The sequence below is a fragment of the Astyanax mexicanus genome, chromosome 10 (genome assembly GCF_023375975.1).
Source record: "Astyanax mexicanus isolate ESR-SI-001 chromosome 10, AstMex3_surface, whole genome shotgun sequence".
Classification (NCBI taxonomy): domain Eukaryota; kingdom Metazoa; phylum Chordata; class Actinopteri; order Characiformes; family Acestrorhamphidae; genus Astyanax; species Astyanax mexicanus.
In genome coordinates this window covers 3,899,566-3,926,352 of record NC_064417.1, presented here as the reverse complement: position 1 = coordinate 3,926,352, position 26,787 = coordinate 3,899,566, and the positions used below count along the sequence as shown (strand labels likewise).

At 40.0% G+C, this 26,787-nt stretch overlaps 1 protein-coding gene across 1 annotated transcript in view; it reads left to right on the top strand.

The window, feature by feature from the left end:
* The first annotated feature begins 958 nt into the window (after positions 1 to 958).
* LOC103034681 (ephrin-B1) overlaps positions 959 to 26,787 on the top strand; it is an 83,590-nt gene continuing 57,761 nt past the window's right edge. The window contains exon 1 of the mRNA XM_022683756.2: positions 959 to 2,381. Coding sequence (XP_022539477.2) covers positions 2,266 to 2,381 — 116 coding nt within the window. The 5' untranslated portion in view covers positions 959 to 2,265. The remainder of the gene's footprint in view (positions 2,382 to 26,787) is intronic.

Here is a 26,787-nt window from a genome sequence, read left to right as displayed (position 1 = left end):
TTTGCATCTGAATATTTTTAACAGATGCAAATTAACAGAACAAATACATAACAGGTTTGTCAACAAAAAATGGCACAACTGAGTAATGAGTGAAAATGGTCTACATGCAGTGACTCATTTTGTTCTAGTGCTTTAATATGTTGTCCCCACAGCTTAATTATCTTGTTCCCACGCTTTAATAAGTCATCACCACAACTTAAATATCTCGTTCCCAGGCCTCACTAAATCGCCCACATAACTTACTCGTCTCCACAACTTAATTATTTAGTTCCCATGCTATAATAAGTCATGATCACATATTAAAATCTTGATTTTTGGATTTTTAGATTTTTAGTTCTTAAAAAACAAGTTCAGTTTTTTTGTGCAAACAGGTGCAGAGCTTTCAGACCTCAAATAATGCAAAGAAAACAAGTTCATATTCATAACGTTTTAACCCTGTTTTTTATGCATCTTGGCATCATGTTCTCCTCCACCAGTCTTACACACTGCTTTTGGATAACTTTATGCCTTTAAAATCAAGCAGTTTAGCTTGGTTTGATGGCTTGTGATCGCCTATCTTATTCTCGATTATATTCAAGATGTTTTACAGAGCTGTATGTATTGTACATTGTATAATTTATATGAATAATAAATATATCAATATTTATACATTTTACACTTGTTGCAAGTATTTTACATAAATAAAACACGAAATTTCTTTGCTACTGAATATCTTTGGAACTGTATTGATGATATTATAATATATCAGTCTGTATCGTAGGTTTATTACTATTAGTGTATTAGTGTATTAGTAGTGTGTTAGCGGATCTACCGGCGGCTCGGCTCGTGTGTTGTATGTCCTCAACGTGTTCGCAGCAGCGCGAGGAGAACGCCGCCGCTGTCCTGGGCTGTGATTGGCTGGAGCGCGGCGAGTGGGCGGGGCTGGCGGCTGCCGGGGTGTCAGGTTACAGTAGCCGCGCTGTGCAGGGACTGACTGGTGCAATCTGCCAGATCCCAGTAGCCTAAACGAAGCAGCGAACCTGGGTTAGCTAACTGGGAAGGGAAGCGCCGCGGCCGCGAAGGAAGGAGAAGTAGCAGAACTTACCGCACTCTTTGCTCCGTGTTCTTTTTTTCTTCCTCCGTTGCTCCTCTAAACCGCCCGCATTGCGAATGGAAGTTGCGGGGCGCTCTGTCCTCCCTCTCCGGGCTGAGAGGACTGAATGAACCGCTGGTTGTTTTAGATGCCTGAGAGCGGAGCCGTGAGTATACCCGCTACTATTATTACCACTACTGCTGCTGCTAATACTGACACAAACAAATAAACACTGAAAATACTCCTGGAACTGGATTTTAGGCGAGGAGAGGACTGCGCGCGGGTACGGTGGGTCCCCGCCGCCACCTTGACCGAGTAACGCTGAGCGTAAAATGAGTTGCGGGGAGTTGGGCGCATTATTATTATTTTGTTTCTATTATTTGGACGGACGGAGCGACCAACAGGGCATCTACCGAGCTTCAAGCGCAGCAGCGAGGGCTGGGAATCTGGAAATCCCGTTTTTCTGAGGTGGATTTGTCTCTGTTTTTGCCTTTCTGTCGTTGGACCTGCAGTACCTGTTCCCAAACTAGCCGCGGAAATCTCGAAATCTTGAAAATTTCGCCACGGGGCGAATTTAAGGACGTTTTTTGAAGTGGACGAAACTCATTCACATCTACAAAGAAAGAGATAGAGATATACACAGAGCTACAGGTTTGCTGTTGACTGGAATTAACCCAACATAACATATAACTATAACTATAAAACAACCACCTGAGGACAGAAAAAAACAAAAAACACAGGCTCCTCACATCTTCATCTTCATCATCACCATCACCAAAAATCATCATCTTTATCACCATCACAATAATCATAATCATCATCATCATTATCTTCTGTTTCTTCTTGATCACCACCGACAGAAGCACCAGCACCAGCACCTTCATTTTCGAGGTTCATCCAAGGACACGTTCTTAAAAAAAAACACACACAACACAACAGCGTGTGAAAGAAAGTAGTACCATCCACATCACTGTAACTTACTACGTATCTATGTAACTTAACTGTTTATTCATCTATCTAGAGGGCTATGCATCATACACGGAGGTGCACGGGCTCCTCATTGACCAGGCACGCGCTTCTAAACTGAGATCACAGAAAAATCACTAAAAATCACTAAAAATCACTGAAATCACCCTTTGTCTGTCACAAAGCGTCCTCAAGTCCCTCAAAGCTCACAACGCCTCTCGTTAGCAATGGCTACAGACAGCTGCTGGAGATACTACATCTGGATTTGTGTGATCTTATGCAAGTTTACGCTGCCCTTAGCCAAGTCCCTGGACACAATCATCTGGAACTCCCAGAACCCAAAGTAAGTGTTGCTGCTATCTAAATTGTCTATCTATTTATTAATATATCTGTCTTTCTCTCTGTGTGTTTGTATGGATTTCTGTCTGTCTATGCTAGCCTATATATACTTCTACTAGGGCATGTTCTTCTTGGTTGTGGTCTACAGGAGGTTGGTTAGTTTAAGAACACACTTATACACACACATATATGAACTCATCATGAACACTTATGGACTTATGAATTATGAATTATAAATGATGCACAGATGCACAAATGCTGCATATGCATAGGCATAGACACCAAAGCTGATAGATATATGTGATCTATTGTGTCTACTCATTGGAAGGCCCATGATAATAACATTAATGTGGCACAAGCAAACATGAACCATACCTGGTTTGTACTAGTGGCCCACATAACTAGCTTTGGACACATGGATTGATGGTCCAGGATTGAGACAGATTCAGAACTCACATTCTTTTACTTTTTCTATATATGTTTATACATATTACCATATATAATCAGCACAATTTTGCTTATTAATGCTTATTAATGGTTTACCTTTACAGTAAATACAATACAATAGTTGTCTGTTCCACCCACCATTAATCCATCCAACACTGTAAGAACTCACCACTCAACCACTGGATTGTAGAACAACTAGATCTAGATTATAATATGTTGAGCAGCTTCATTTTTGTTTTACATTATTCCAAGTGGTCTATGGCTCACTATGGAATGGCAGAAGTGGTTCAGCCCAGTTTTTTTTAGTACAGGCCACTTTCAGGGCCCTGATCTGAGAGCACTGGCTCACTGAGCTGATGTTGTAGTTTAGCTTAAAAGGAAATTCCAAAAAATGCAGAAAAATACTCTGTTTAGTTAGTCAGTGTTTCTCATTCATTTTCCTCTAGGCCCACTGCTGCTCATTTGGTGCTTTTTCTGCTTTAACACACACCCTTTAAGTCAATAACTGGCTGATTACCAGCTGATTACCTGGATCAGGGGTGTTGTGGGCTGGGAAATCACTAAAAAGTGCAGGGCAGTGGACCAGGATTGAGAAATTCTGTTGAGAAGGACTGAGTCTAGATGATCGCATCAGATCTTCTCCCACTGTACTGATAAAAGGCCTGTACACAACACTGCTTACTAAGTAGATATAGTAGATTGTAGGTATTTGGGGAAAATATGCTAAATATTGTTTGTGTTGGACGAAATAGTAAAGCACAGAAATGAAAAAAAAAATATATATATAAACAACTTTTTATTTATCTTAATATATAAATAAATAAATTTCTATCTATCTATCTATCTATCTATCTATCTATCTATCTATCTATCTAGGTAGATAGATAGTAGGGAGTTATAGGAATTATAGATTGAAATTATAGTACTAACATGGTATTTGTTTTTTTTATGTGCCTATATTTTGCTGGATTAAACTTTTTAGTTATATGTTTACTTTAACACAATCATTGAATCTATTTAACAACTCACTTGTTTTACTGTTTAACTGTACTTTAATAATACATTATTTTCTCATGATTAAAAAATGCTAATATTTGCTACATGTATTTTCTGTTCATAACATTTAAAACTCATTTTTATTTATTTTTTATTTATTTTCCCTTTTTATTTTTTCTACATATAATCCTACATTCTTATCCTATACTGCCCTAGATGAGTTTGTTATACTTTACAGTGCATTTCTGCTTTATATTCACTTGAGGCTTTTTTTTTTTCGTGAGCAATTCTTAGTCATGGCTGCTTCAGTACTACTAAATAAATTAGTCAGAATCCAACATGCTTTAGGAGGTTTTGTGTCCGTCACCAAAAGGTCCCTAATGTAATTGCAAGCAAATGGGACACTTGTGACTGCTCACCAGCATGTAACTCATGTTGTCCCAACAGTTCTGTATTTGTCAACTTGTTCGTCTCTTGTGGTTGTGTGTTCCTCCACTTCTTAGTTTCCTTCTCTGTCCTGTTTTTTTTTCCCACTATCAGCGTGTTATATATTAGAGTTTAATTTAAATCATATGCTCGCCTGCTCTCTGTATGGGAGGAATAACTCGAGCAGCTCTCAAACTGTGTTAACAATGGTGCGATGTGAATTGGGACTTTGCCTAATGCGAGCAGCTACTTGTGCCTCATTGTTGGCCTATATTATCTGCAGTAAGTGGGGAGGTGACCGAGCACGGCTATCTCAGACTTCTCCAGGAACACTTAGAGTTTTCCGATTGCCTGACCACATCGCCCTTTAGGTTTGATTTAAGGCTTAACCTGTGTGAATTAGGTCCAGTCATTGAAAATGAGAAAAACAGAGTTTAGGAAAAAATCTAAATATATTTTAGACTTATATCTGTGATCATTTGTATAGAGGAATATAATGTAAATCCTAAAAAAAATAAAAGTTACTTAACAAATCCATTTACATGTGAATTATATAGAATGCAATAGGCCCATGGTTGTGAATTAATAAAACTGTAGTCAGTTCAAGTACAATAAAAAAAATAAAAAATACTTATAGAGAACATGATCTTTGTCTCTTTTATAGGCTTATTTTGATAGCTCAGCCTGAGTTTTTGGAGCAAAGCTTTGCACGCCTTTAAAGTTTCACAAAACTTATTTCCAAAAAAAAAAAAAAAACTGGTTTAAAACAAAACGTAGCATCATTTCTTATGCTTTTTTTTTTTAAATAGATTTTTAAATAATTCAACTGTCCCACTTCTTCCAGTCCAGAGTGTGTCAGAATGTAATATTTTAGCATAAAAACATTTTAGTAATCTTTTAGTGTTAATCATCTAAAACAGTGTGTTGTTTATTATAAGATATCAAAAATATGGATTTGTTTGGTCTCCTAGAAGTTAATGTACAAATTACCATGGTGTCACGTTGCCATATCACCGCAGGCTTTGGGATAATATTGGTGTGACCTGTAACCTTTTCCAGACTGTATGTCGGCGCTCCTACAGGTTCCTTAAAGAATAGGGTGGGGAGGGGTAGGATTATTTTTGTAATAAATAATAATTAAAATTTAATATTTCTGCCCACGCTTTTATACTAATAACGCTAATAAGACATTTATGGCTTCAACACATATATATATATATTTTATATATTTAAGTTCAAATTACATAAATTATTCATTAATGTAACATAAAGTAAAACCATGGAATTTTACCCTTGGAATATTACACAAAAAGTGTTTTTTCCACTTTTGAAAAACATTTTAGCTGCTTTTTAAAAGGAATGTTTGTGTACTTTCAACACGTACGTACCCACTTACATATACTGAGCCTGCAGTGTAAAAGAAAGAGATTTAAAAAAAAAAAAAACTAAATAAAAAAATTGACCTCAGCTGAACTATTCAATACAATGTTGAAGGCAGTAAGCTGATACATGGTCTTACTTTGGACGAAACTGCGCCGCAATCTAATAAATTATCTTGTGATAAATTCTTACAGCGATCTTCCAAGTTTAAGTTTGTCATTTTTCAGAATGCTGGCTTGTCTGTTTTAACCAGTACTTTTAAACATTTTTCCAAGCTGTAGTTATTTGTTCTAATGAAATCCTAGCCTGCAGTCGCTGGGATTATTAATTCCGCTTGAACCGCCACCAGAAATGTGAACAATTTGCTATTACTTTGCTGACCCTTTAATATTTTAATTCCGAGTTGAAGGAATTGCATTTAGATAGTAACATAAATCAATTAATATCCATTTCCTTTTCCACTTATGTGCCAATGCGCCAATAAGGACAAGTATTCCATTACAGCCCACCATCTCATTAAAAATGCATGTAATGTATTCAGCCATGGTTCACACAGGCTCTTGAAATAAATCTGCCGGTGCCACTGTTCGAGTTAAAGTTGGAGTATATTGAGGATATCGACTCCATAAAGAATTCATTGTTTTTCTTCAGTTTTGGTGGCAGTCGCACTCGCAGAGCCGCTCAGTATCTCCAGATAGCATAAAGAAAAGTATCTGATGTCTTGTCTAGATTTACAATGTGTTGGATCCTGTTGCCTACTTTGGAGACCACTGCTGCTCTGGCTAATAAATTAATCCTGCCATCCCCTTCCTTGCTGGGAACAATAACAATACAATCTTACACAGCACTCCCAAATAAGCTGTGAGTTATGAGCGCGAGGATAGCGCATAGCCTCAGACCAGTTGGGTTCCCCCTGCACTTGCAGTTTGTCTTTATGGATTTTTATTCAGATGTCACCCCGCCTCTCTATTCCCAAAAGCAGAAGTTCACTCAATTAATTTTAACCTCGCTTCTTCAAATAAACGGAGATATTTCAAGGTCTCTGAATTGACAGGGGAGGGCAGGACTTTAAAATTAGCAAGCATTAAAGTAACTGACAGGCTGAGGACCTTCATTCATCATTTATTTAAAAAAGATTATAATATAAGTTCCTTTGTACATGTAACACTATAACACTGTTTCATATGTGGATTTTTTATTTACTACTACTTTTTAGCTTCGTAGGCCTAATTTGTTTTTATTGGACAATATATTTTCCCAGAAGTAATTGTGATAAGGAAAATTCTTTTATTTTAAGACCAATAAAATGATAATAATATATAATAGCATAATAATGCAGTTACATATTTTTAAAGGGCAACGATATGTAAGAAAATTATGAATTATTAGTGCAGTTGGAAAATAAAATGCTTAAAGATCGTACATAAATAAAACAAATGAAAAAAGAAATCGCTGCTTTTAAACACAGAAGAAATTCCAGCGCAGGTTAAAGGCCTATACTTGGACATAAAAAAAATACTGTTTAGAATGGATCACAGTGTTTGGATCATGCTTTTTTCATGGCCATGAATTATCATTATCATACAAAGATTGACCAGCTAGTTGTATGTTGTGCTGTTAGTGGTGTTTGTTAGTTCTGCTGTTTTGTGATAATCACTGTACTCAGCTGAGTGGTGGACTTTTGGGTGTTTATATGGTAATTGGTGTTAAAAGTCTTCACTCTGCATACGCAAAAGGATTGTTAGTTTTACACATTCTACAGTAGCTTTGGCTGAGTCAAATATGGTTAGAAAAATTGTGTTTTCTATGAGAACATGCAGCGAAATCTAATACAGCGGTTCTGCAGTCATGCATGTACTTAGGCGAAGCGTGTATGACGGCCCAGAACCCTTTTAGTATACTTATTGTCCTTTTTTTTAGTTTTTACAACACAACAGAAACAGTGTGAGGTAACACTAGCGACATCAGTTCTGCACAATGGGGAAAAATCGAGTTCTGCAAAAATGGTCAAGGTCATGTCCTCGATAATTGTCACGATAATTATGTTATCAGCTGATGACCCTAATACCTCAAACTTTTTACAGAGCTCAGTGTTGCCCATTATGTTTTTTTTTTTTTTTTTAACAAAGAGAGCCCATTCATGGGAATGAACTGGATATGTCTATTGTGTTTAACAGCAGTGGTTTTGAGTTTGTAGCATTGTATTTTAATTGTTTTGGGTATTTAAACATTTTTATATTCCATATTATTTCCTTGTCTGAATATTTCTCAATAATTAAAGATCATTGTTTTACGCTGTTCTATTAAAATAGTTATTATGTATTATTGTATGATACGATTAGAAGATAACTATAATAATTATTGTGGCAGGCCTACAACTTCTGATGTTCTTGGAGTTCTTCTTTGAGTTAAATCTGCAGCTGAGTTTTTTAGTTTTTTTTTTCGTTTCTTGTCTAGTCTGGTCTTTTTTCTTTTTTTTTGCAACAAAAAAACAAGAACATAAGTGCTAGTTGTTGTTTATCCCTCTCGACAAGAACAGCAAGGGGAGGAGAAATACAAGACAGGCAGCACTTTCAGAATTGCAGCTCTGAGCCTCCTTTTTGGAGCGCCAGTTACATCGGCAGCACGTCCGAGTTTCTAGGCTTCCATGTGTTTATCCAGTCCGAGCTGTAATCAAGCCCAGCAAGCAAATAAAACAAGAACCCAGGGCTTGCATGTTTCGTCATTATTTTTTTATCTGCTCGGCATCGGTTGCCTCCGTGCGAGGTACTCTCGTTTTTCTTGAGGTGTCCCCATTCCGTTCACTTACTCTCTCCCAGTGTGGCTTGGTTGTCATGTGTGATAAATCGGGAGTAGCTGAATAGTCTGTAGTTAACATATTACAGTCAGATGAAGAAGAGTGGAAGTCCTAACATCACCTGAGACATTCCTGTGATCACAAGTGACAGTCTAGGGACGAACTGGCTCAGTTCCAATCAATAAAGCTTCCCCGGCAAGCCGAGGGTTTATGCTTTGCTTCGCAAAGTGCCAAGAAAACTGTTTTTTTGTTCTACTCCTGTCGCCTTCTGCCCCCTCTTCCCGTCTTAGGCTCTCTCTGATCAGGTTTCCCACTGATATGGATCTCATTACAAAGAGCAGGGACTTAGAGCCTTCTCAAAACTCCTTAGGCCGGAGAAAATGCCCGAGTGAAACTGACCATTGTGTGAGCACCAGGCTAACTGCTATTCCACTTATAGGAAGCAACTGGTCTGCCCTGCTTTAAAGAGAGCCTCTGTCAGGGGCTATCTCAGACAGCTGCATCTGCTCTTGTGATAACGGCCGTTCATCTCAGGCACCTTGACACGCAGGAGTAGTCGTTAAGAGCAGGGAAACGTTCTCAAGGCAATGCAATTTCCATACATTTTCCTCCACTGCTGCTTTATGTCCACTTGAAATCCCATTATTTCACAAGCCTTAAAATAAATGTTCTTTGGGGCTATTTGTCTGGTAACATCATTACCTGCCAATGTGGTGAAACTGCTTTTGTTACTGCCACTTGCGGTGCGAGCGGTCACAGCCCGAAACGAACCGGTTTTGAAAATAGACACTGAATGCTACAGTTGCGAGGGCAAGTGTTACCATGTGTTGAGCTCAACACTCAAAACGGAAGACGATTGTACCACAGTTCACCTCGGCAAACAATTCCCATGCAACGTAGAACCCTGAAGTGGCGGCAGCAGCAGCAGCAGCAGCAGCAGCGGCATTAACTAGAGGTCTCAGATGTGCTTGGAGTGCCTTTTTGTTGTCCGGAACACAGTTTTTTTTTCCCCTGGCAGTATTGGTTCCAAAAACCTCTGAGACAGTGGCAGCAATTTAAATGAGGCTAGCCCTGAGGCCATTTCCCCCCAAAAAAAATAAAAGAAGAAAAAGAAAGTTTGCTCGCAGGAAACAGCCTTCAACACTGAACGTGCAAATTAGAGGCTTGGTGGAGAGTAGAGCTGGTGTCAACACTGAGCCGGGCCTGGGCTTTGGATAACGCAGCCCATCAACTCACCCCTCCGCTCCCAGGCCAGAGATTATTTCCATGTGTTAGACGCAGGGGGAAAAAGAGAGGGCAAGAGAAGAAAGGGAGCAAGAGGAACAGCGGAGGAAAGAGGAAAAGGGAGGAAAGAAGTTTGTGTGTGTGATCTGAAAAGAGGGAGAGGGACCAGCGTCATGAGATCATTGCACTGTGGCACGGCTCCGAGTGGAAGGGGCCGTGGAACGGATGGATGTGACAGGCATTTCAAAACCCATTAGAACCCACTTCTGGGTGCAGATCTAATTGAATAGATGATGCCATTCCTGCTGGGCGGACTCCTCGGTAAGTGTGTCACTGCACCAGATGGACTCTTGCTTACAATCCTCAAAATTAATTATAAAACAGTCCTAATCCATCCATGGGATAAAGACAGAAGAAATGGAAACCATTAGGCATGCTTGGAAATAGCAGCGCATAATCCTTGGATTTTATCACTATTAGTGGTCCTGGGCAGATAGGAAAAACTACTCGTTTTTCCGTTAATCTGTTATAAGGAATTCATCCTGTTAGACGCATATGTCAGATGGGAGTTGGAAGTTGTTTGATTTACTGGGGAATTTCTACCCCCCTCCCAATACAACCAACCCCCTTTCCAATACAACCCCCCTTCCCAATACAAACCCATCTATGCTTCCTGGGCCAGACATCACAAAACCTAGTGTGGCTGTGCTCTGCGTCTTTCCTAGGGACGAGGGGGGAGGATTTAGGTTGAGGGTTTAAGGGTGAGGGGCTTCTTATGCCCCCTTTAACCCGTTCTGCCAGGACTTGAAGGCCCCTGTTCAGTCATTTCAATGCGAGCTCCCAGCATCAAATGCTGCTTGGGCCGCAGCGGCGAGTTTAGGAAGGCCTGGATGAAAAGTCATGCTGTTAACGTTCCTGCTCAGCTCCCAGGATCAGCGGGCCTCCGAACTCCAAGCTGTGTGGCAGCTGTGACGGCCTGGTTCAATCGCTTCACTATAGGAGGCCACAACTGATCCCTGCATATTTTCCCCCTCTTTCACGCTATAGAAATCTGAAAAGCAAATTATATCCAGAACCACCCCCTCCACACCCAACTCCAGCCCTGATATGTGCGAATTTGCAAAGTTTAAACAATTTCTGGGAACTTTAAAAACATTTTTGTTAGTTTATTCAGCAGCTTCACATCTCTTATTATCTCATTTCCTTTCCTTTGTTCTTAAAAAACACTAGTTCACTAAGCACTGTATATACTTATGTTTGAAACTGATCCAAAGCAGGAATCCAGATGAAAAAGCAGCTTAAGAAGTCAGTGGCTCTGAAATAAAAAATAAAGTGTTAATAACTATTTTTAAGTGCCAAATAATTATAATAATAATATGAAATCATATAAGCAACACATACAGTGATATTATATATTTGCCTTCTGGGCGTTTTCATTTGTGTGTGTTGATGTCATCTGCAGTGCATTCTGTGAACTCAGCAGAAGCTGCACCATTATCATTATCATTATCATATGTCTTCTACACATCCAGTCATATATTTTTTTTTATATATAACAAACAAGACATTGGAGTTGATTTTTTTTGATAAGAGGTAGTTCCTCAGGTTCTATCGTGTAGGCTGCGTTGAATTTCATTTATTTATTTTTATTCATTTATTTATTTATTTTGCCTTTTCTCTCTTTCTTCAAATATTTATTTCAGTTACAACATTATTTTTACAGCTGAATCTTTGCCTGCTTTGAACAGAATTAACAACACATTGTCTTTGCTGTTGTACGTGAGCCATATTTGTTAGCAAATCTCCGAAGCAGAGGAAGTTTTGAAAAGTTAGTTTGAAGTGGAAAAGTATGTCTTCGTCTGTGTCTTCTAATAGTCCACTGGTATTAACAGAGTCAAGCTGGGGTTGAGGAAATGGCCTCTTAAAATCTGACAGAGACAGAGATGGCGATTGTGTAAAGAAATAGATTTTTCCACTTTTTGTCCTTTTCTAAGTTCTGGCGTTCGTTGTTTAAAGCTTGGTTTAAGGCTCAGTTGCTTTGGTTGTCATGTTTATCATCAGTGTCATATAAAAAGTTACCTATTTAAACTAGTCATACAAAATCAGAAAAAAAAAAATCTGTGTAGATTCTGTCTGGAGCCCTGCTTCAGTCCCAAACCTTTCCTTTATTCCTTTATTTCTTTATTTAGCCTGCTATTAGCTCTTATTGTGAAATATGCAAAGTAGACCTTACCACCACCACCACCACCACCACGACGGTACGTGTATTGTCTTTTCAATTGAATTTGTTGGTAAGCTGGGGGAGATGGGTCACGCACAAGAGGGGATTTGAGGTTCCATAATTGAATTATTTTGATTGATGGAGTCAAATGGTTGCAAATTTCCTTGCTTTCCTTCCTAACAGAGATGCATCTGTCAACACAGAAATCATACAATGCGGGATTCAATCAATCAAAAATCGCACCCCAGACTGGGAACGTTTATTTAAAAATATAATATGTGGAAGCCCACAGGGATAAAGTGTATCCTGACACGAAGAGTCGTTGTATCCTAACGCAAGTCTGGCGATAATATCAGAAATATAAATAAATATATATATATATATATATAGATATATGTTTAATCATTAAGTGCTGCAGCTATCCCAGTGTAAATCCAGTTCAGATAGCATGCGGTTTTCGTGTTGGTAACCCTCGAGGCCTGTCAGCGATGAATGATTCAAGGGAATTGTATGAAGATGTCACTGTCATGTGCGGGCTTAGAGCACAGAGAGAGGTAGATGTTCCAATGAGTCCGTTCTGGTGATGCATGCCAGCCCTCCTCCCTTTGTCCATTTGAAACAGTCGGGGATCTGCTTTTCCTTTCTCTCCCTCAGTGTCTTATTATAGTTAATATTCAGTCGAGGCATTTTTTTTTTTTTTAGTCACGGGGAGAATGCGGTTTCATCTTCGCTTCATATGTTTCGGGTTACCTCCCATGTTTACTTTTTTATGTGTTTAGCGATCAGTTCCTTATGTCACGTCTGTAACCAACACAAGGAGGAAGATAGGGGCTTGTAAAAAAAAAAAAAAGTGAAAGAAAAAAAGTTTTTTTCTTGCAAGATTTATTTCTCAAAGCACCTGAATGGACAAATCATTTACTGCATTTACTGCTGGGCTGCTGACTGCTAAAGATACAGAGGCATGCGTGCATGCGTGGTAAGGTAATACGTGGAACATGATGCTAGAGACTTTCTTTCTTTCTTTATTTCTTTTTTCTTTTTTTCAGCATCATCAGTGATGCATCTGTCACCCTTTTGAGACCCATCACATCGGCCACATCAAAGTGAAAGTGAAAAGGCCGCTGGAGCGTGTGAGGATGGGATCCTCAGTGTGCGTCTTGGCTGGCTGGCGTGTTTGGGTTTTCCCCTGGCCTCACCCACTGTGCACTGGTCTCAGGCTCCAAGCTTAATCATCTGCTCATAGGCAATCGCTGCCGCCGCTGTCTGTCGCTCACTATTCTTTCTCCGGCCCTATTGTGATTCCCTTCCAAACCGTCTCTGCTCTGTGACTGTGAGGGAAAATGAGACATTTCTTCTGGCACCCTCGCCAAAATGCCCTCTCCCTCTCCAAACCTCTGATTGTTTTGGATCCCTCTCCCCCCTGAGTGAGTCTTGCTACATCGCTGGCTTGGCTGCTCGTCCCTCGTCCCCAAATTCTTTAGGCATGCATTTTCCCTTTCTCGCTCCTTTGCTCTGCGATTGCAGTTATAAATATTTGATCGTACAATCTCCTGTGCATCTCGAGACATCCGGCGTGCTCCCGAGTAGGAACCGTCTTATACATATTAAAAGAGGGGACACCTGCTTGCTGCAAGTGCTTGATCCATAACTCCTTTTGCAAAATGCCTCCGCAAGATGGACTGCACTCTCCCTCAATGGCTGTGTTGGCTAAATTATACTACCAAATGCCACGTGCGTATTGCTTTCGCAAATCTCAGTGCTGCAGGAGAAAGAAAAAAGCCAGGGAAATCATTTCCTCTAGCCACAGAGGTCCACTTTGCACCCTCTCGGGCTGTTCAAAAACAATCAGCTGCCTTCAGCTGCTGCCGGTATGAGATATGCAGCGTGTGATGTGGCTTTGAAGGGGCCAAATATTATGGCACGGTAACAGGCGTCCCTCTCTCGCCGCGCCGCTCCGGTCAAGTGGCTCAGAATAATGCATGTCCGGGTTCACATCGCGTGACACGAGCCCAGCTGTTCCCTCAAATGGGGAAGTTAGAAAGGTAAAGGTGTCAGCTGGGCCCGGCTCTACTGAAGTGGAAGTTACAGATGGCTTTAATGATGATGATACACCATCTCTAATACCCAGACTCTCCTTGTTGTTCTGAAGCATCAGACGCCTTCTCAGAACAATAACGGCAGATCAGGCCTCGCAGGGCCACTCTTGAGAAAAGAGGTGTGAAGAAATGTGAGGAGAAAAAAATAAACAAAAAGCAGTTTTGCTGGTGCTTGAATTTGAATCATACTGTTTCTTTAAATAATGTTGTACCAGTGATTTTCAAAGTTTTGTTTTTTTTCGGTGGTGCCAATCGATTAAAAAAATGTATTCAATTAATTACAACAATATTGTATGAAAATTATGACAAATTGGATAAAATAAACTTTTGGGTTTATTGTAAACATTTCAGCTTGGTTGCAAGGATTTCTGAATTAAAACTTAATTTACTTTTTTAGAGTATAAAAGAGCGTTTTTACAACTGTAGTTTGTTTTTATGTTCCAGATCAGTTGATGAGTTTGTTTATTTGGAGCGTTTCTCCCCCTGTTTGGTTTGGTTTCACACAGGCACAAACCTAAATGCACCAAAATGGGCACCAATAAACCACGCAAGCACATCGTCTCCTCTGATTGGTCAGAGCTATCTGGTGTTGGAGCAAGAAAGTAGATATAGTGAGAAGATTCTGTGTTCCACAATGTATATCTGTGCAGTGTGAAGCTGATTTAACACAGAAGACTTTTTCAATGGGCATGCAGTGCAGAGTCATGCAGCTGTGAGCAGTGAACGCTGCACATACCAAGCTCTTAATGTGTAAACAGCATGGAGCAGCAGAGACAACGTTTCTTCATAGCAGTATATTATCTGGCTAATATAGAAGATTCATTCTATGTCGTGTTCCCAATACACATGTGACACTCTAGATTGAGGAAATGGCATGTCTGATCCGTCTGACATCCACCATCAGGCCTCACTCCAACTCAACTGATTATTCCGATAAGTTGCTCTGCTGTAAACACTTGCAGTGGCCAGCTTTCAAACTCACTCAACATGATAACATCTCACAACTTATACTTATATAAGTGTGTGTGCATTCCCAAACCATGGCCTGAGGATACAATTCAAGATCAGTTAGCATAACGTTTAGCATGTCAGCCTGTTTACGCCATATACGCTATATATGTACAGCATGTACGTCAATCCCACTACTAGGAAAATTGTATATCTTTCAGTGCTTAAAAAATATATATTCAGAAGTTTAAGATTAAACTTGTAATACACTTTTTAAATAACTAATCCCTATAAAATAAAATATTCATGCATTCGCTCCATGCACTTCTATTTAACGTCTAAAAATCTCTTTTACCAATATATCACTTAAAACCACTGCTGGCCTCAGGCTGTTATAGCTACAGAACTTGTTTTCAGATTGCTCGTTAAGCTGTTTTTTTTTTTTTTTTGACTACGAGTAAAAGTACGACATTGAAAGCAGTGTACTTGCATTCAGCTTCATGGCTAATCTCCAGGTAGGGAGGTGACTCTTCTTTGCTGTTATGAAAGCAAACACTGTACTTTTAAAGACCTCGCCAACAGTAGTGTCACATGGCAGATTCTGATGTGCTGCTATTAAATTCAATAAATAAATCTTCAGTTAAAACAAACCTCCTGTTTTCTCCAGGAGCTTTTTTTTTTTTTTTTCCAGTGAAGCTCCCTCTGAAACACCAGTACAGTCGTGAAACTGCAGCAGCTCAATATTCAGTCAGGCACGACTCTTGAAACCCTTTTCTGCCAAAAACATTTATTGGCCCAGCTGAATCTTTCCCGTATTCTCCACGGCCGTGTTAAGTAGTGAAGTTAAAGCGTGGCAAATTTGCTTAAATACATGTCTTGGAGTTCCATGGACTTGCATTATTCTGCCTTTATCTTCCCTCCGAGGATTAATTGGAAATCTTTTGCCGTTTTTTTTCTTCTTTTTTTTGGGGGGGCTGTAGAGATATTTAGCATTCAGTGGTGATAAATGAAGCGCTCATTAAGTATTCGGTTTCTGAGACTTCTGACGCGGAGGAGGAACAAATTGGTTCATAGAAAATGTATGTGTTTGTGCTGAAAGTTCATCGCTCATTGATAAAAGCTATTTCTCTCAGTCTCGTTGCTCAGAGAAAGAAATAAGAAATCTTATTCGGGGACGATCAGCCACCAGCGCACACATAGCAGCGTAACAAGTTTGGGCCGAGCGTTCGGAATACCTTAGTTGAGTAATATAAACCTGGGGCCAAAATATGTCTTGATTGTCTCAAAGCCTAGACAGACTCGCCAGATTTGCTCGTGTCAGTCTATCTGTCAAGAATGTGAAAGAGAATTTAATTCCTGGAAATGAAATGACTTCAATACAAAGGAGATTTACGAAAAAAAACACCAGATGATGATATGACAAGATTTCTACGTTCCAGAAGAGAGAGAGAAAGAAAGAGAGAGAGAGAGAGAGAGAGAGACGTGAGATACTTAAATCCTTTCCCAGGAAATCTGGATGGATTCTGTTGCACTCCACATTTCTACCCCCCTGACCATAGCTGTGGCTGTGTGTAACAGCAGGGGTCTTTAGCCATATAGAGATGTCTTTATACATGGCAGACAGCCACGCCACTCATTGTTCCTGCCTAATTTCACAGCTTTTTGCATATGCCAGTGCTGCCTGCCTTCACATATGCTGGCTCCCAATGAGTAAACTCCTCCTCTACTTCAGTATGAGTGATTGATATATATATATAATCATATAGCTGTCTCTTAAAATATCACGTCCAGTTAAATTGATGCGAGGTGAAATTTTCTAATATAAACACATATACATCTCCGTGATTGATGCTCATTGCTGCGAGCCTGTCGCGCAGCCCAAGTGCTTGATATTTATTAGCAGTTTTGCCTCATTTATATTTTCAAGCGGAATCGTCTGAATGATCTGAGCATGCCTATAAAAAAAGAGGCTGCAGAAAGCAGAGTAAAACAGATGGCCTTGCATATAATTTACCCCCGTCATTTACCCAGCGAAATTGAGTTTGTCACCAGTTTTACTGGTAATCTGCTTAATTAATTAATTATTTGACTGAGTATTCCTGGGAGAGCCGCGCAGTTGTCCGTTCGGCGCGCTCTAGGCTGGTGCCGAGTTGGAAACGAAGGGCGGACCTGCTGAAACATGCTCAACGCCAGGTGTTGGACCGGGAGCTGCAGGGTTGTGGGGAAATATGAGCTCTCTCTCTCTCCGAAAAAGCTGGAAGACTCATTAACCTCGTATCAGCCTAATCTCCACGCTAATTCATTTTGTCCTCCGAGCTTGTGTATTAATATCCTCGCCATTCTTTCCTTTTGGGATATTGCATGGTATCCATGGCAATGATTGCGTGTCATTATTTTCTAGTCAGGCAAATGATATCCCGGAGGAGAGCGCTGGCTGTTTCTTGGCTGTCTGGACTTGTTGAGGGGATGATTAGAATTGCAAATATGCCCGTTATTTTTTTTTTTCCGTCTTTCTTTTATTGTGTGTGCAACATTGCAGACAATCAGGCAAATCAAAGCCCACCATTAGAGAGATGAGCCTTCACAGTTGGCCTCTCAAGCTCCTCAAATTGTGGGGCTGTACATCATAAATGCCCCATATATTTGCGGCCCTTTGTCTCGGTTCGCCCGCGCTCATTGTGTGCGGAGGTGCAGCCTTGCCATTGGAGAGGAGAGCCCAGCTCAGCGCAGGAGACAGCTGGATCACTCACTAAATTTAGAGCACCCTCAATCATCTCAAGTATTCACTACAGAATAATGTGGCTGAACAATATTAAACATGCTTCATCATAATGAAAGGCTAGACCGGGCACGCGTGAGAGAGAGAGGATATACAGGATTTACCACATGTTGTAAAAATGTCAAGCATTCACACTCAGTTCACTCAGTTCTGGACGGTTCCAGATCTTTGCTTACATGGTTGGACATGGATGGCTTTGTTGCTCTGGTTTATTTTAATTGTACTCAAATCCTTGAGGTGTCAAACTAGAATTTGTATCTTGAGGCTGGGTAGAGCCTGTGTGGTAAAACCACTGCCTGATATTTCATTTCAAAGCAACAGTTTGTAAGTTTTGGGGATTTTTGGGGTTTAGAGACCTCTCTGGTGAGAATGTGTAACTGTACAGAACATGTCTATGAGAACCGTTTTTAATGCGTGTTATATACACTAGAATAAATCACTTGAATCACTGAGAATATACAGTTTATTTATGAGATACTATCAAAATGTAGAGAGCAATTACATCCAACAAACCCACCAAACCATTAATATGTTTTTAGAATTTTTAGAATATTTTAGATTAGGGCCCTAAAATAATACCACAGTATTTCATGGTATTTTCGCGATAACGGTACTCTTGGCGATATATATTAATGATTTTTTTTTTTCAAGAATACACTACTGCAACGAAATGAAAATTTTATTGTATTATTGCATACGATTTATGTCACAACCCTACCTGAGATATTAAAAAATACAAGAATTTGATCAGATTTGTAACAGAAGTCAATGATCCAGAATGTCATGATACTTATAATGCACTCCAAATATCTCCATATATCCAGGATTAAAGTAAAATAAATGATACTGGACAGATATAATTTGTGTCTAGTAGGTATATAATGGAAAATAAGAACAGTGTGAATTTTTCTTTTGTTAAAAAAAGTAAAAAAGAAGTACCCTGATCTGATCATTATGGGTGGGTGATATGGCACAATATATTTAGGGTATTATATCGTTCACGATATTCAAAAATGTTGGCGATATTATCGCGTACAATACGATATGGCACACCCCTTATTTAGATATAGCAGGGGAATTTGTGTAGCACACTAATAGCAGTACTTAAAACAATTGATTCTAGTAAACTCAGGAAAACCAATGCCTTTATAACAACATTTAGATTATTAAAAGAAAAAAAAAACTCAGGGACTGCTGCTTTAAGATTCATGTTTCATTTCTAGCAGGAAAAAATGTTCCAAATGTCCTCAGATTTCCCCTTTCTCCACCGCATGTGAAGAAAACAGTTATCACTTTACTACAACTATACCACTTCTTTCTACACGGCCATAAACACGGCCAGACATGCTTATGTGCACGACAGTTTGAGTGACGACATCCAAACCCAAGTCAGAGCTGTTAAAGCACGACAACTCTAAAGCAAACAGATTGCTGCAAAAAACCCCCCCCAAAAAAACAGCAGTTGCTGAATCCTGGCTTCAGTAAAACCATCAAATGTTCAACTTGTCTTGCTTTGTTTCGGGCCACCAGCGTTCGTACTTCTCCCTTCTCCGCGCTGGAATTTCCCTAAGGTCATCTGTGTTCCTAAGAAATGTTTTATTGCCAGCTAGAACATGCTTGTGGGAAACTGGTGGTGATTGGAAAAGGGGCGCAACATTTACGAAAAAAAACAGGCATCGCACCAGTGGATCTGTTTTATCACGTTCCAGAGGCGAACATCAGGGCTGAGAAAGTGGGATGTTGCTAAAACGAGCTTTTGCACAGGAGCCATCCATTTTGGACAGTGTTAAATATTCATTAGATGCTGATTTAAAAAAATAAAAAAGTGTCTCAGACTGGTTTTCATCTCAGTAGTAAAAACTAAAAAAAAAAAAAAAAAAAAAAACATGGGCTTGTGTCAGGATGCAGGATGCAGCCGCTCAACATGCAGGCTTTGGTGTCCTCATGCTTGCTTGAGAGCTTGTGCTTTAATTAGAAATCGCCAGTAATTTCTCAAGGCAGTCCAGATTCACTTATATTGCCTCCTAAACTTGCTGTTTACTTGTTTTTGGGGGGAATTCTACCCTGTGGCCTGTTAGGGATGGAAGGAAATGTGCTGAATTGTGTGTTTGTGTGTGTATAAGTGTATGTGTAAGTGTGTGTGTTTGTGTGTATGTGCGGATCTTAATTGATGTGAATTACAACAGAGCAGTTTAGTCAGCTATTTTGTCCTTGTCCAGGAAGCTCCAGCATGGACAATGCACAGACGCCGCACAATAGCGGGAGATAGCGTTTTAACTTGTTTGCTCTCCTTGTTTTTCTGCTGTTGCTTCAGAAATGCAGAGGCAGAGCAGCGAGCGAACAGCTTCCTCTCGCTTGTAGAGCACGGTTATCACGGACTGGACGCCCACCGCCATCAATCCTAGCCTGCCTCTCACAATGGGAGGAGAATAATAAATGTTGTGAGTCATTTGGCGAAGGGATACATGATAAATATTGGGGCTCATCGTCTCTCGCCCTCACTCTCTAGCGGTTTTGTCTGCCTCTTTGACACATGAACAATGGCGGTGATCTGAACTTTTGGGCATGCTATCTTTTACTTTGTCTTCGCAGAAGATTCAATTCACAGTGTCAAAGCAGAGGATTTCCCTGAAAGATTAATTGCGCCGCCCCGTCTTCCTTTCTTTCGCTCGCAGGCATTTTTGGTATGACTCCAGTATGTCGGCTTTTGTAGCCAAAGGTATTATGTTAGCACCTGTAAAAAATCCTTTGTGTAGGATTCGCTCGCATCCATGAGGAATGGTTTTATCTTTGCTTTGAATGTTCGGCGCTCCCTTTAGCTGGTAACTGGAGAAGCCTTACCCAGATGGCTCTGAGGTGATGGGCGGATTGCAGAAGTTGACGTTCTGCAGTTAAAACGGGACGTGCTACAAGTCAATCAGTCGGTTATGTTCAGCAGTGAAAGGGTATGCACTTTTGTCCATGTTTTTGGTAACCTTGGCCTTCTCACACAGTAGCCCCTCCTTGATATATATGATTTTTTTCCCCTTTGACTTTCTGTCAGTCGGCGGGAGAAAGAATGGGGCTCGCTGTTGTCCACCGGGACACGGAGCAATTCTTCTCTTTCCCCGCTTCCTCCTCGCCGCGATATTGCTCTTATTAGAATGTGCATTGCCGTCCAATTCGGGGGCCAGGGGAATCCAGTCAAGGACCATCATCCCCGAGAGCTCTCTGGCATCCGATGGCTTTTTGACGCCGAGTGCTTTTTGGCTCACGCCAACCCAGCTTGGCTGCCGTGGGCGCCTCGCCTGCAGCGGGGATCTTTACAGACCATGAAGAGTCCATCTGTGGCTGCGTTTTCTTCCATGATGGAAGGCAGCTGGCCCGGCCGTGGCCACTTGGGCTAGAGGAACAAGAGGGGGAAGAAAGACTTCTCTGTGTCTATGGTTCCTGAGCCGGCCTGAGCATGCCTCTAAAAAACCCTGCCCGAAAGTGACCCACATTCTCCTCCGAGCTATAATTTCTCACTGCCCGCAACACTCGAAACTCTGGAAATAGGTGGAGAAAACTTAAGCAAACTTTGAGGCCAGGCGATAGTTTCTTGCTGTGCCAGCTGATACCAGGGGATAAAGCACAATCATCACTGCAAACACCCTGGATTTTTTTCTCTCTCTCTTTTTTCCGAGAGCACCGTGGCCACCACATCTGCTGCAACTCAATCTGCCATTTGTCTTCTGGTGGTTGGAGCAACTTGGGGATTTTCATGTGATAGTGATTGAGGAAAGTGTGGAGCTGTCAGTTTGTGACTGTTCAAATTGGTCACGCCGAATCCGATTGGCTCTGCATTCCTCCCTCTTCCACTGATCGAACAGATCGTCTGTTTGCGGAGGGTGCGACAGTTCGCACTCGCGAAGCCGCACGAAGCTGTGAAGAATGTGTGGGGGGAATATTCATCCTGTCTGCTTGTCACTGACATCTTCATTCCTCGCTGATATCTTACAGGCTTTGGACAGGAGGTCAAACAGAAGCTTCTGTTAGTGCGTTTCACGTCCATTACCCAGTCATCGGGGTACATTCGCAAACTTAACACGTGCAAACTGCGCGTTGCTTTGTTAAAGGCCATTTGTCTTTTGTGCAAAAAAAAAAGTCGCGTGACTCTACAGAGTTTGACAGGCTTTGCCGCCTAAAACATAATTTAAACAGCTTTTATTTTTGTTTTTTCAGGATAGAGGTCACCCTAACACCAATCACAATTCAACAGCAATCAGTTAGTTAAAAACCTACGTGTCTTAACCAAGGTTCATTTTTTAACTTTAAACTTTAACATTTAACATTTGGTCTTGTTCTTTTTGGTTTTATATTAGGTTTAGAAAGTACATAAAGAATCATCATTTTAGTGGGCTACATCTCTCTATACTTTGGCATAGACATTGATTGGTTGATAGAAAGATGGATGTTGGACAGTTGTCAGTTTGTTAAGTTGGTTTCAAGTTGCCTTTTAAGGTGTTGGGCCAAATTCTGCTTTCCTGTCTTCAGTTAAACAAGTTTTTTTTTTATAATGCAACAGAACAAGAATAACAGATTATCCTCAGATTCATTCTTTTTCTTCTTCTCTTGTTTAATTGATGGCGATATTGCAAATTATTTTTTTTGACAATATATATCGCGATAATAAACAATGCAGGGCCCATGATTTTACCAGCCCCACCTCCACCCATGCACTGTCTCGCGTCCGAAACAATCAAGAGCTGAGTCGGTGCCGAGCTCTCAAAACCCGAGGAAAACAGCAAAACAACAGTAATCGACCCTTTAATTAGGCATTTAAATGGCTTTTTAAAGGATAAATAAGTTTTCTGGGATTAAAAGTGTGAATTCAGCTGTAACTGGAAATATCAGCACTGCAAAACTGTGCTGGATTGAGGTGCACAGCTTTCTACACATGCTTACATTTACAAACACGTACCCAACCATGTGGATGCACGCCATGCGGTTACCTCATGTTTACTCCTGCACCCTCCCCCCCACCCTCACCCTTGCACTTCTCAGGCAGCAGCAGCCTGTCACTCACACAGACACAGAGACAGAGCTTTGTATCTGCTTCTAGTGTCAAGAATTAAAACATTGCAACATGACATATTTGATTTAATTGCATTAAGTGACATTGCACGCCCTATCGCATCACATGTGACTATTGCGCATGCACACATTGCGAAGACCATGCTTAAACGATATATCGTGCAGCCCTAATCCTGACCCATATGACCCATTTTTTTTGTCTGAACAAATGTTTTTTATTTTTTTTTGTGCAGAGCAACTTTTAAAGTAGCTATTTTGGTTTGGACCAAAATGAAAATCCCAAAGGTTTTCTGGACCAGACAGGGCCAACGTAAAAGCTCCCTAAATGAATCATTATCTGGTTTCTTATTGCAAGAAAACTGCAAAAAAAATATTCCTTTTACCAATTTTGAGGATACATTACAAACTCAATAAAAGCCTATGGATACAGTGAGTAAACAGACTTTACAGGAATAAACTTTATGCAACAGAATCTGCTTTGCCTATTCGCTCTCATTCTAACTACTTTTCTGTGCAATCTCAGCTTTTGGAGCCTAAAAGCTTAAGAACGCAGCTTCTTCTGTGTGCACTCAGAAATACAGCGAGGCTTTTCTTCTTCTCTGAAGCAAGAAAAGGGGCCGGTAAGTAGGGACAGATGAAGCTGCGAGGCAATAGCTGCATCGCCCGTAATCTGCTTCAAAGTAGTTGCGAATGTAGATTCACCCTGCCTAATACTCTCTCCATGACACGCCGAGCGCTTCAGTAATCCGAGGGGGCACAGAACGGGATTTCTTTTCAAACAGGGCCTGTTTTTGCTCCCAAAACACACACTCTCTCCCAACATCTGAGATCTCTCTGCCTCTCCAGCGTCGGCCTGCTTCTCAGCGCTGTTTAGATTTCGCTGCGCTGCACTGATTGACAAAAACGTGAACATGCTGTTCTCATTTACATTCTCGTACGCAGAGAAGACGACTCAGCACAGAGCTGAGCTGTGTTGAAGCATTTCCGTGGGGTATTTTGGCCTCGGACAACAGTGCTGATAAACGCTCACTGCAGGCTCCAGGCATGAAACTACAATGACACACATTCAGAGCTGGCTAATCAGATAACTGGTTAATGCGAAGGATCCTGCATTAGCAGTCATATTTAAAGTAGGTTTAAGTTATGTGTGGAAATGAAACACATATGAACTACTAGGCCTGTCGGGATAATTATGCTACTGATTTATTTATTGTAAAATACAGTATATGGGCATGACCTCAATAAATAATTTTAGCCAGTCATGCCATGAGCAGGGATTCAATAATGGCGCCTCAGCCCATACACAGAGAATGGACTGTGGCATTGAAAAAATAAATTAAAAAAAAAAAAAATATATATATATATATATATATATATATATATATATATATATATGGTATATATATGGTATGTCTCTTAAACAATGATTAAAGAGTCAGTGTGCAAGTTTTGGTATTTTAAAGTTTGGGAATTTAGAGACCTCTCTGGTGACAATGTGTAATTGCACTGAACAAGTTTTATGCAGGCTTAATCGATTCTATCGATTAATTCAAATTCACGGTTAAGGACGATGTGTTTTTCTCTCAGTTTAAACTCCCATTTGGGGTCCCGTAATTCAGAGTGACCCTCCTCCCGCACGCTTGCCACACACACACACACACACACACACTCAAACAACATAAAAATAATATCCTTTTTTGCAATAATTTCTGGAACAAATATATAGTCCAGTAGGTGTGTGCCATATCGTATCGTATGCAATAATATCGGCAACATTTTTAAATATTGTGAGCGATATTTTACCCTGAAATATGGTGCCATATCACCCACCCCTAAATACCTAATTATCACATCAGGGTGCTACTTTTTTGCTGTTTTTTAGCAACAAAAAAAAAATCCACATTGTTCTCATTTCCCATTATATATTTACTAGAGACAGATTATATCTGTCCAGAATCATTTATTTTACTTTAATCCTGGATATATGGAGATATTTGGAGGGCTATTAGTATCTATTAGTATCATGATAATCTGGATTATTGACTTCTGTTACAAATCTGATAAAATTCTTGTATTCGTTGTGTTGTTTCATTTTGTTGCAGTAGTGTATTTTTTAAATATACATATATATTTTTTAATTCATCTTTTGTCATCACGAAAATACCATGAAATATTGTGAAATTATTTTAGGGCTATATAGTTCATTTAGTTCATTTTAGGTGGTTCTTTTAGGTGAAATTAATACAAATAGTTGAAAAATCACTGTTTTTTAGCACACTACAATACACAAGTAGCCCAAATCATTCATTTTAATTGATATATGTTCTGTTCAGGTTGCTTTTCTGTCAGAGAAATCAATTTGGCAGCAGTCTGCCTTGTATGGGCTTTGTCATTCAGCAGAGCGCTTTGCCAGCGGGTTGTGTAGCCTCTCAAAACAGGATTTGAATCTTGCCTTACCTCATTGCCAGCGAGGGGCTTGCACAGGGAGATATGAATGGCGGCGTTTGAGGGGCAGGGGCAGGCCTAGTCTGGCTCTCTTGCTTATTCCAGCACCCCACCGTCCTTTTGTAGCTCAGGGGTGTTTGGGGCTGTGCTGGAGTGTTGGTGTGGGAGGTGAGGGGGGATGGGGGGTTGCCAAATCATGTGCCTATATTCTTTCTTGGAATGTGGATTGAAGGGGAGTTGTGGAGGACTAAACGCTGGGGTTCTCACAGAGAGATCCTTCTTTTTTTTTTTTTTTTTTTTCTTCACCACCCCCTCCTTTCTGGTGCCTTGCGAGCGACGAGACCAAAAAAGACAATGACATTTCCTTTGGATATTTGCACAGAAACTTCTGATCAAGACTTTAAAGACTTGCTTTAAAGCAAATTTATCTTTCACAAGACAAGAGATGAAGTTTGAAGTTTGTTTTACGGTTTAAATATAATTTCACGATTTATTACAGAGAAAGTGACTTTTCAACCACTTTGAGAAAGAAAATGTGTCAGTAAAATGAAGTATTTCACATTATACACAATGATTTATTAAAAATCTTAAAAGTAGTCAGTGTCAGTGATGTATTAACAGAGCATTAGCATTGCCCTTGAAGATACTGTTTTAACCCAAGTGATTAAATAAAGGCTGAGACAATGAAGAATCAACACAAACAAATCCTTTATGGCAAAGTGTTAATATGCAGTAGATATGTGGGTTATATGATCTAAACAAACAGTTAATTTTATATACAACGCCCAAATTGAAGGCTTTGAATAGGGGTGTGCCATATCACATGTAGTTATCAGCCAATAGCATTTGCTGAGGGTGACTCTGACCCCGCTCCCAATGCACATATCCTGTGAGGGAAATTGTGAATTTGAGAAGAAAAAAAACACTTCAAAAGGTAAAAAATTAAGCTCAAGAGTTAATATGCTCACAATTTCTTTTTTTTGCTCTCAAGTTTTACAGTTGTTAAAACTGTTAAAACTCTCAACATGGCCAAAATAAGGCCCTTGTTGGTGTGGCACAGTGGACAACACCCTCACCTGCCTGTAAGCTACCTTTTCATGTGGGAGACTGGGTGACCATACTGGGCTAAACCAATAAGAGTCCTTGGGCAAGACTCCTAACACTACATCGGCCCACCTCTGTAATAGGAACACCCTTGTAAGTCGCTCTGAATAAGAGAATTAGACAAATGCCTTAAATTTAAAATGTAAAATGCAAAAAAAAAAAAAAAAACGTTAGTTATAGGTAACTTTGTAGCATTTCAGAGGCATATTAATTGGTTTCTGTGTCATTTATCACACTATAATCAATCCTGATAAAACAGACCACACAAAAACAGCTGTGTTTGACATTCAAGTCCAGTAGATCAACACATCTAAACAAAGCTGTCTGTGTTCATGAGAGCTGTTTTTCGTGTCCACACCAACTCACCCAGTAAATACAGTTACAAAACCAGTTTTTCCTTTTAGTTTACTTTTACTGAAGCTATCTTATAAAAAGGAATATACCTGCATTATCAGTCCAACTAATTAATGTTAATTAAAGCCAATATTTCTA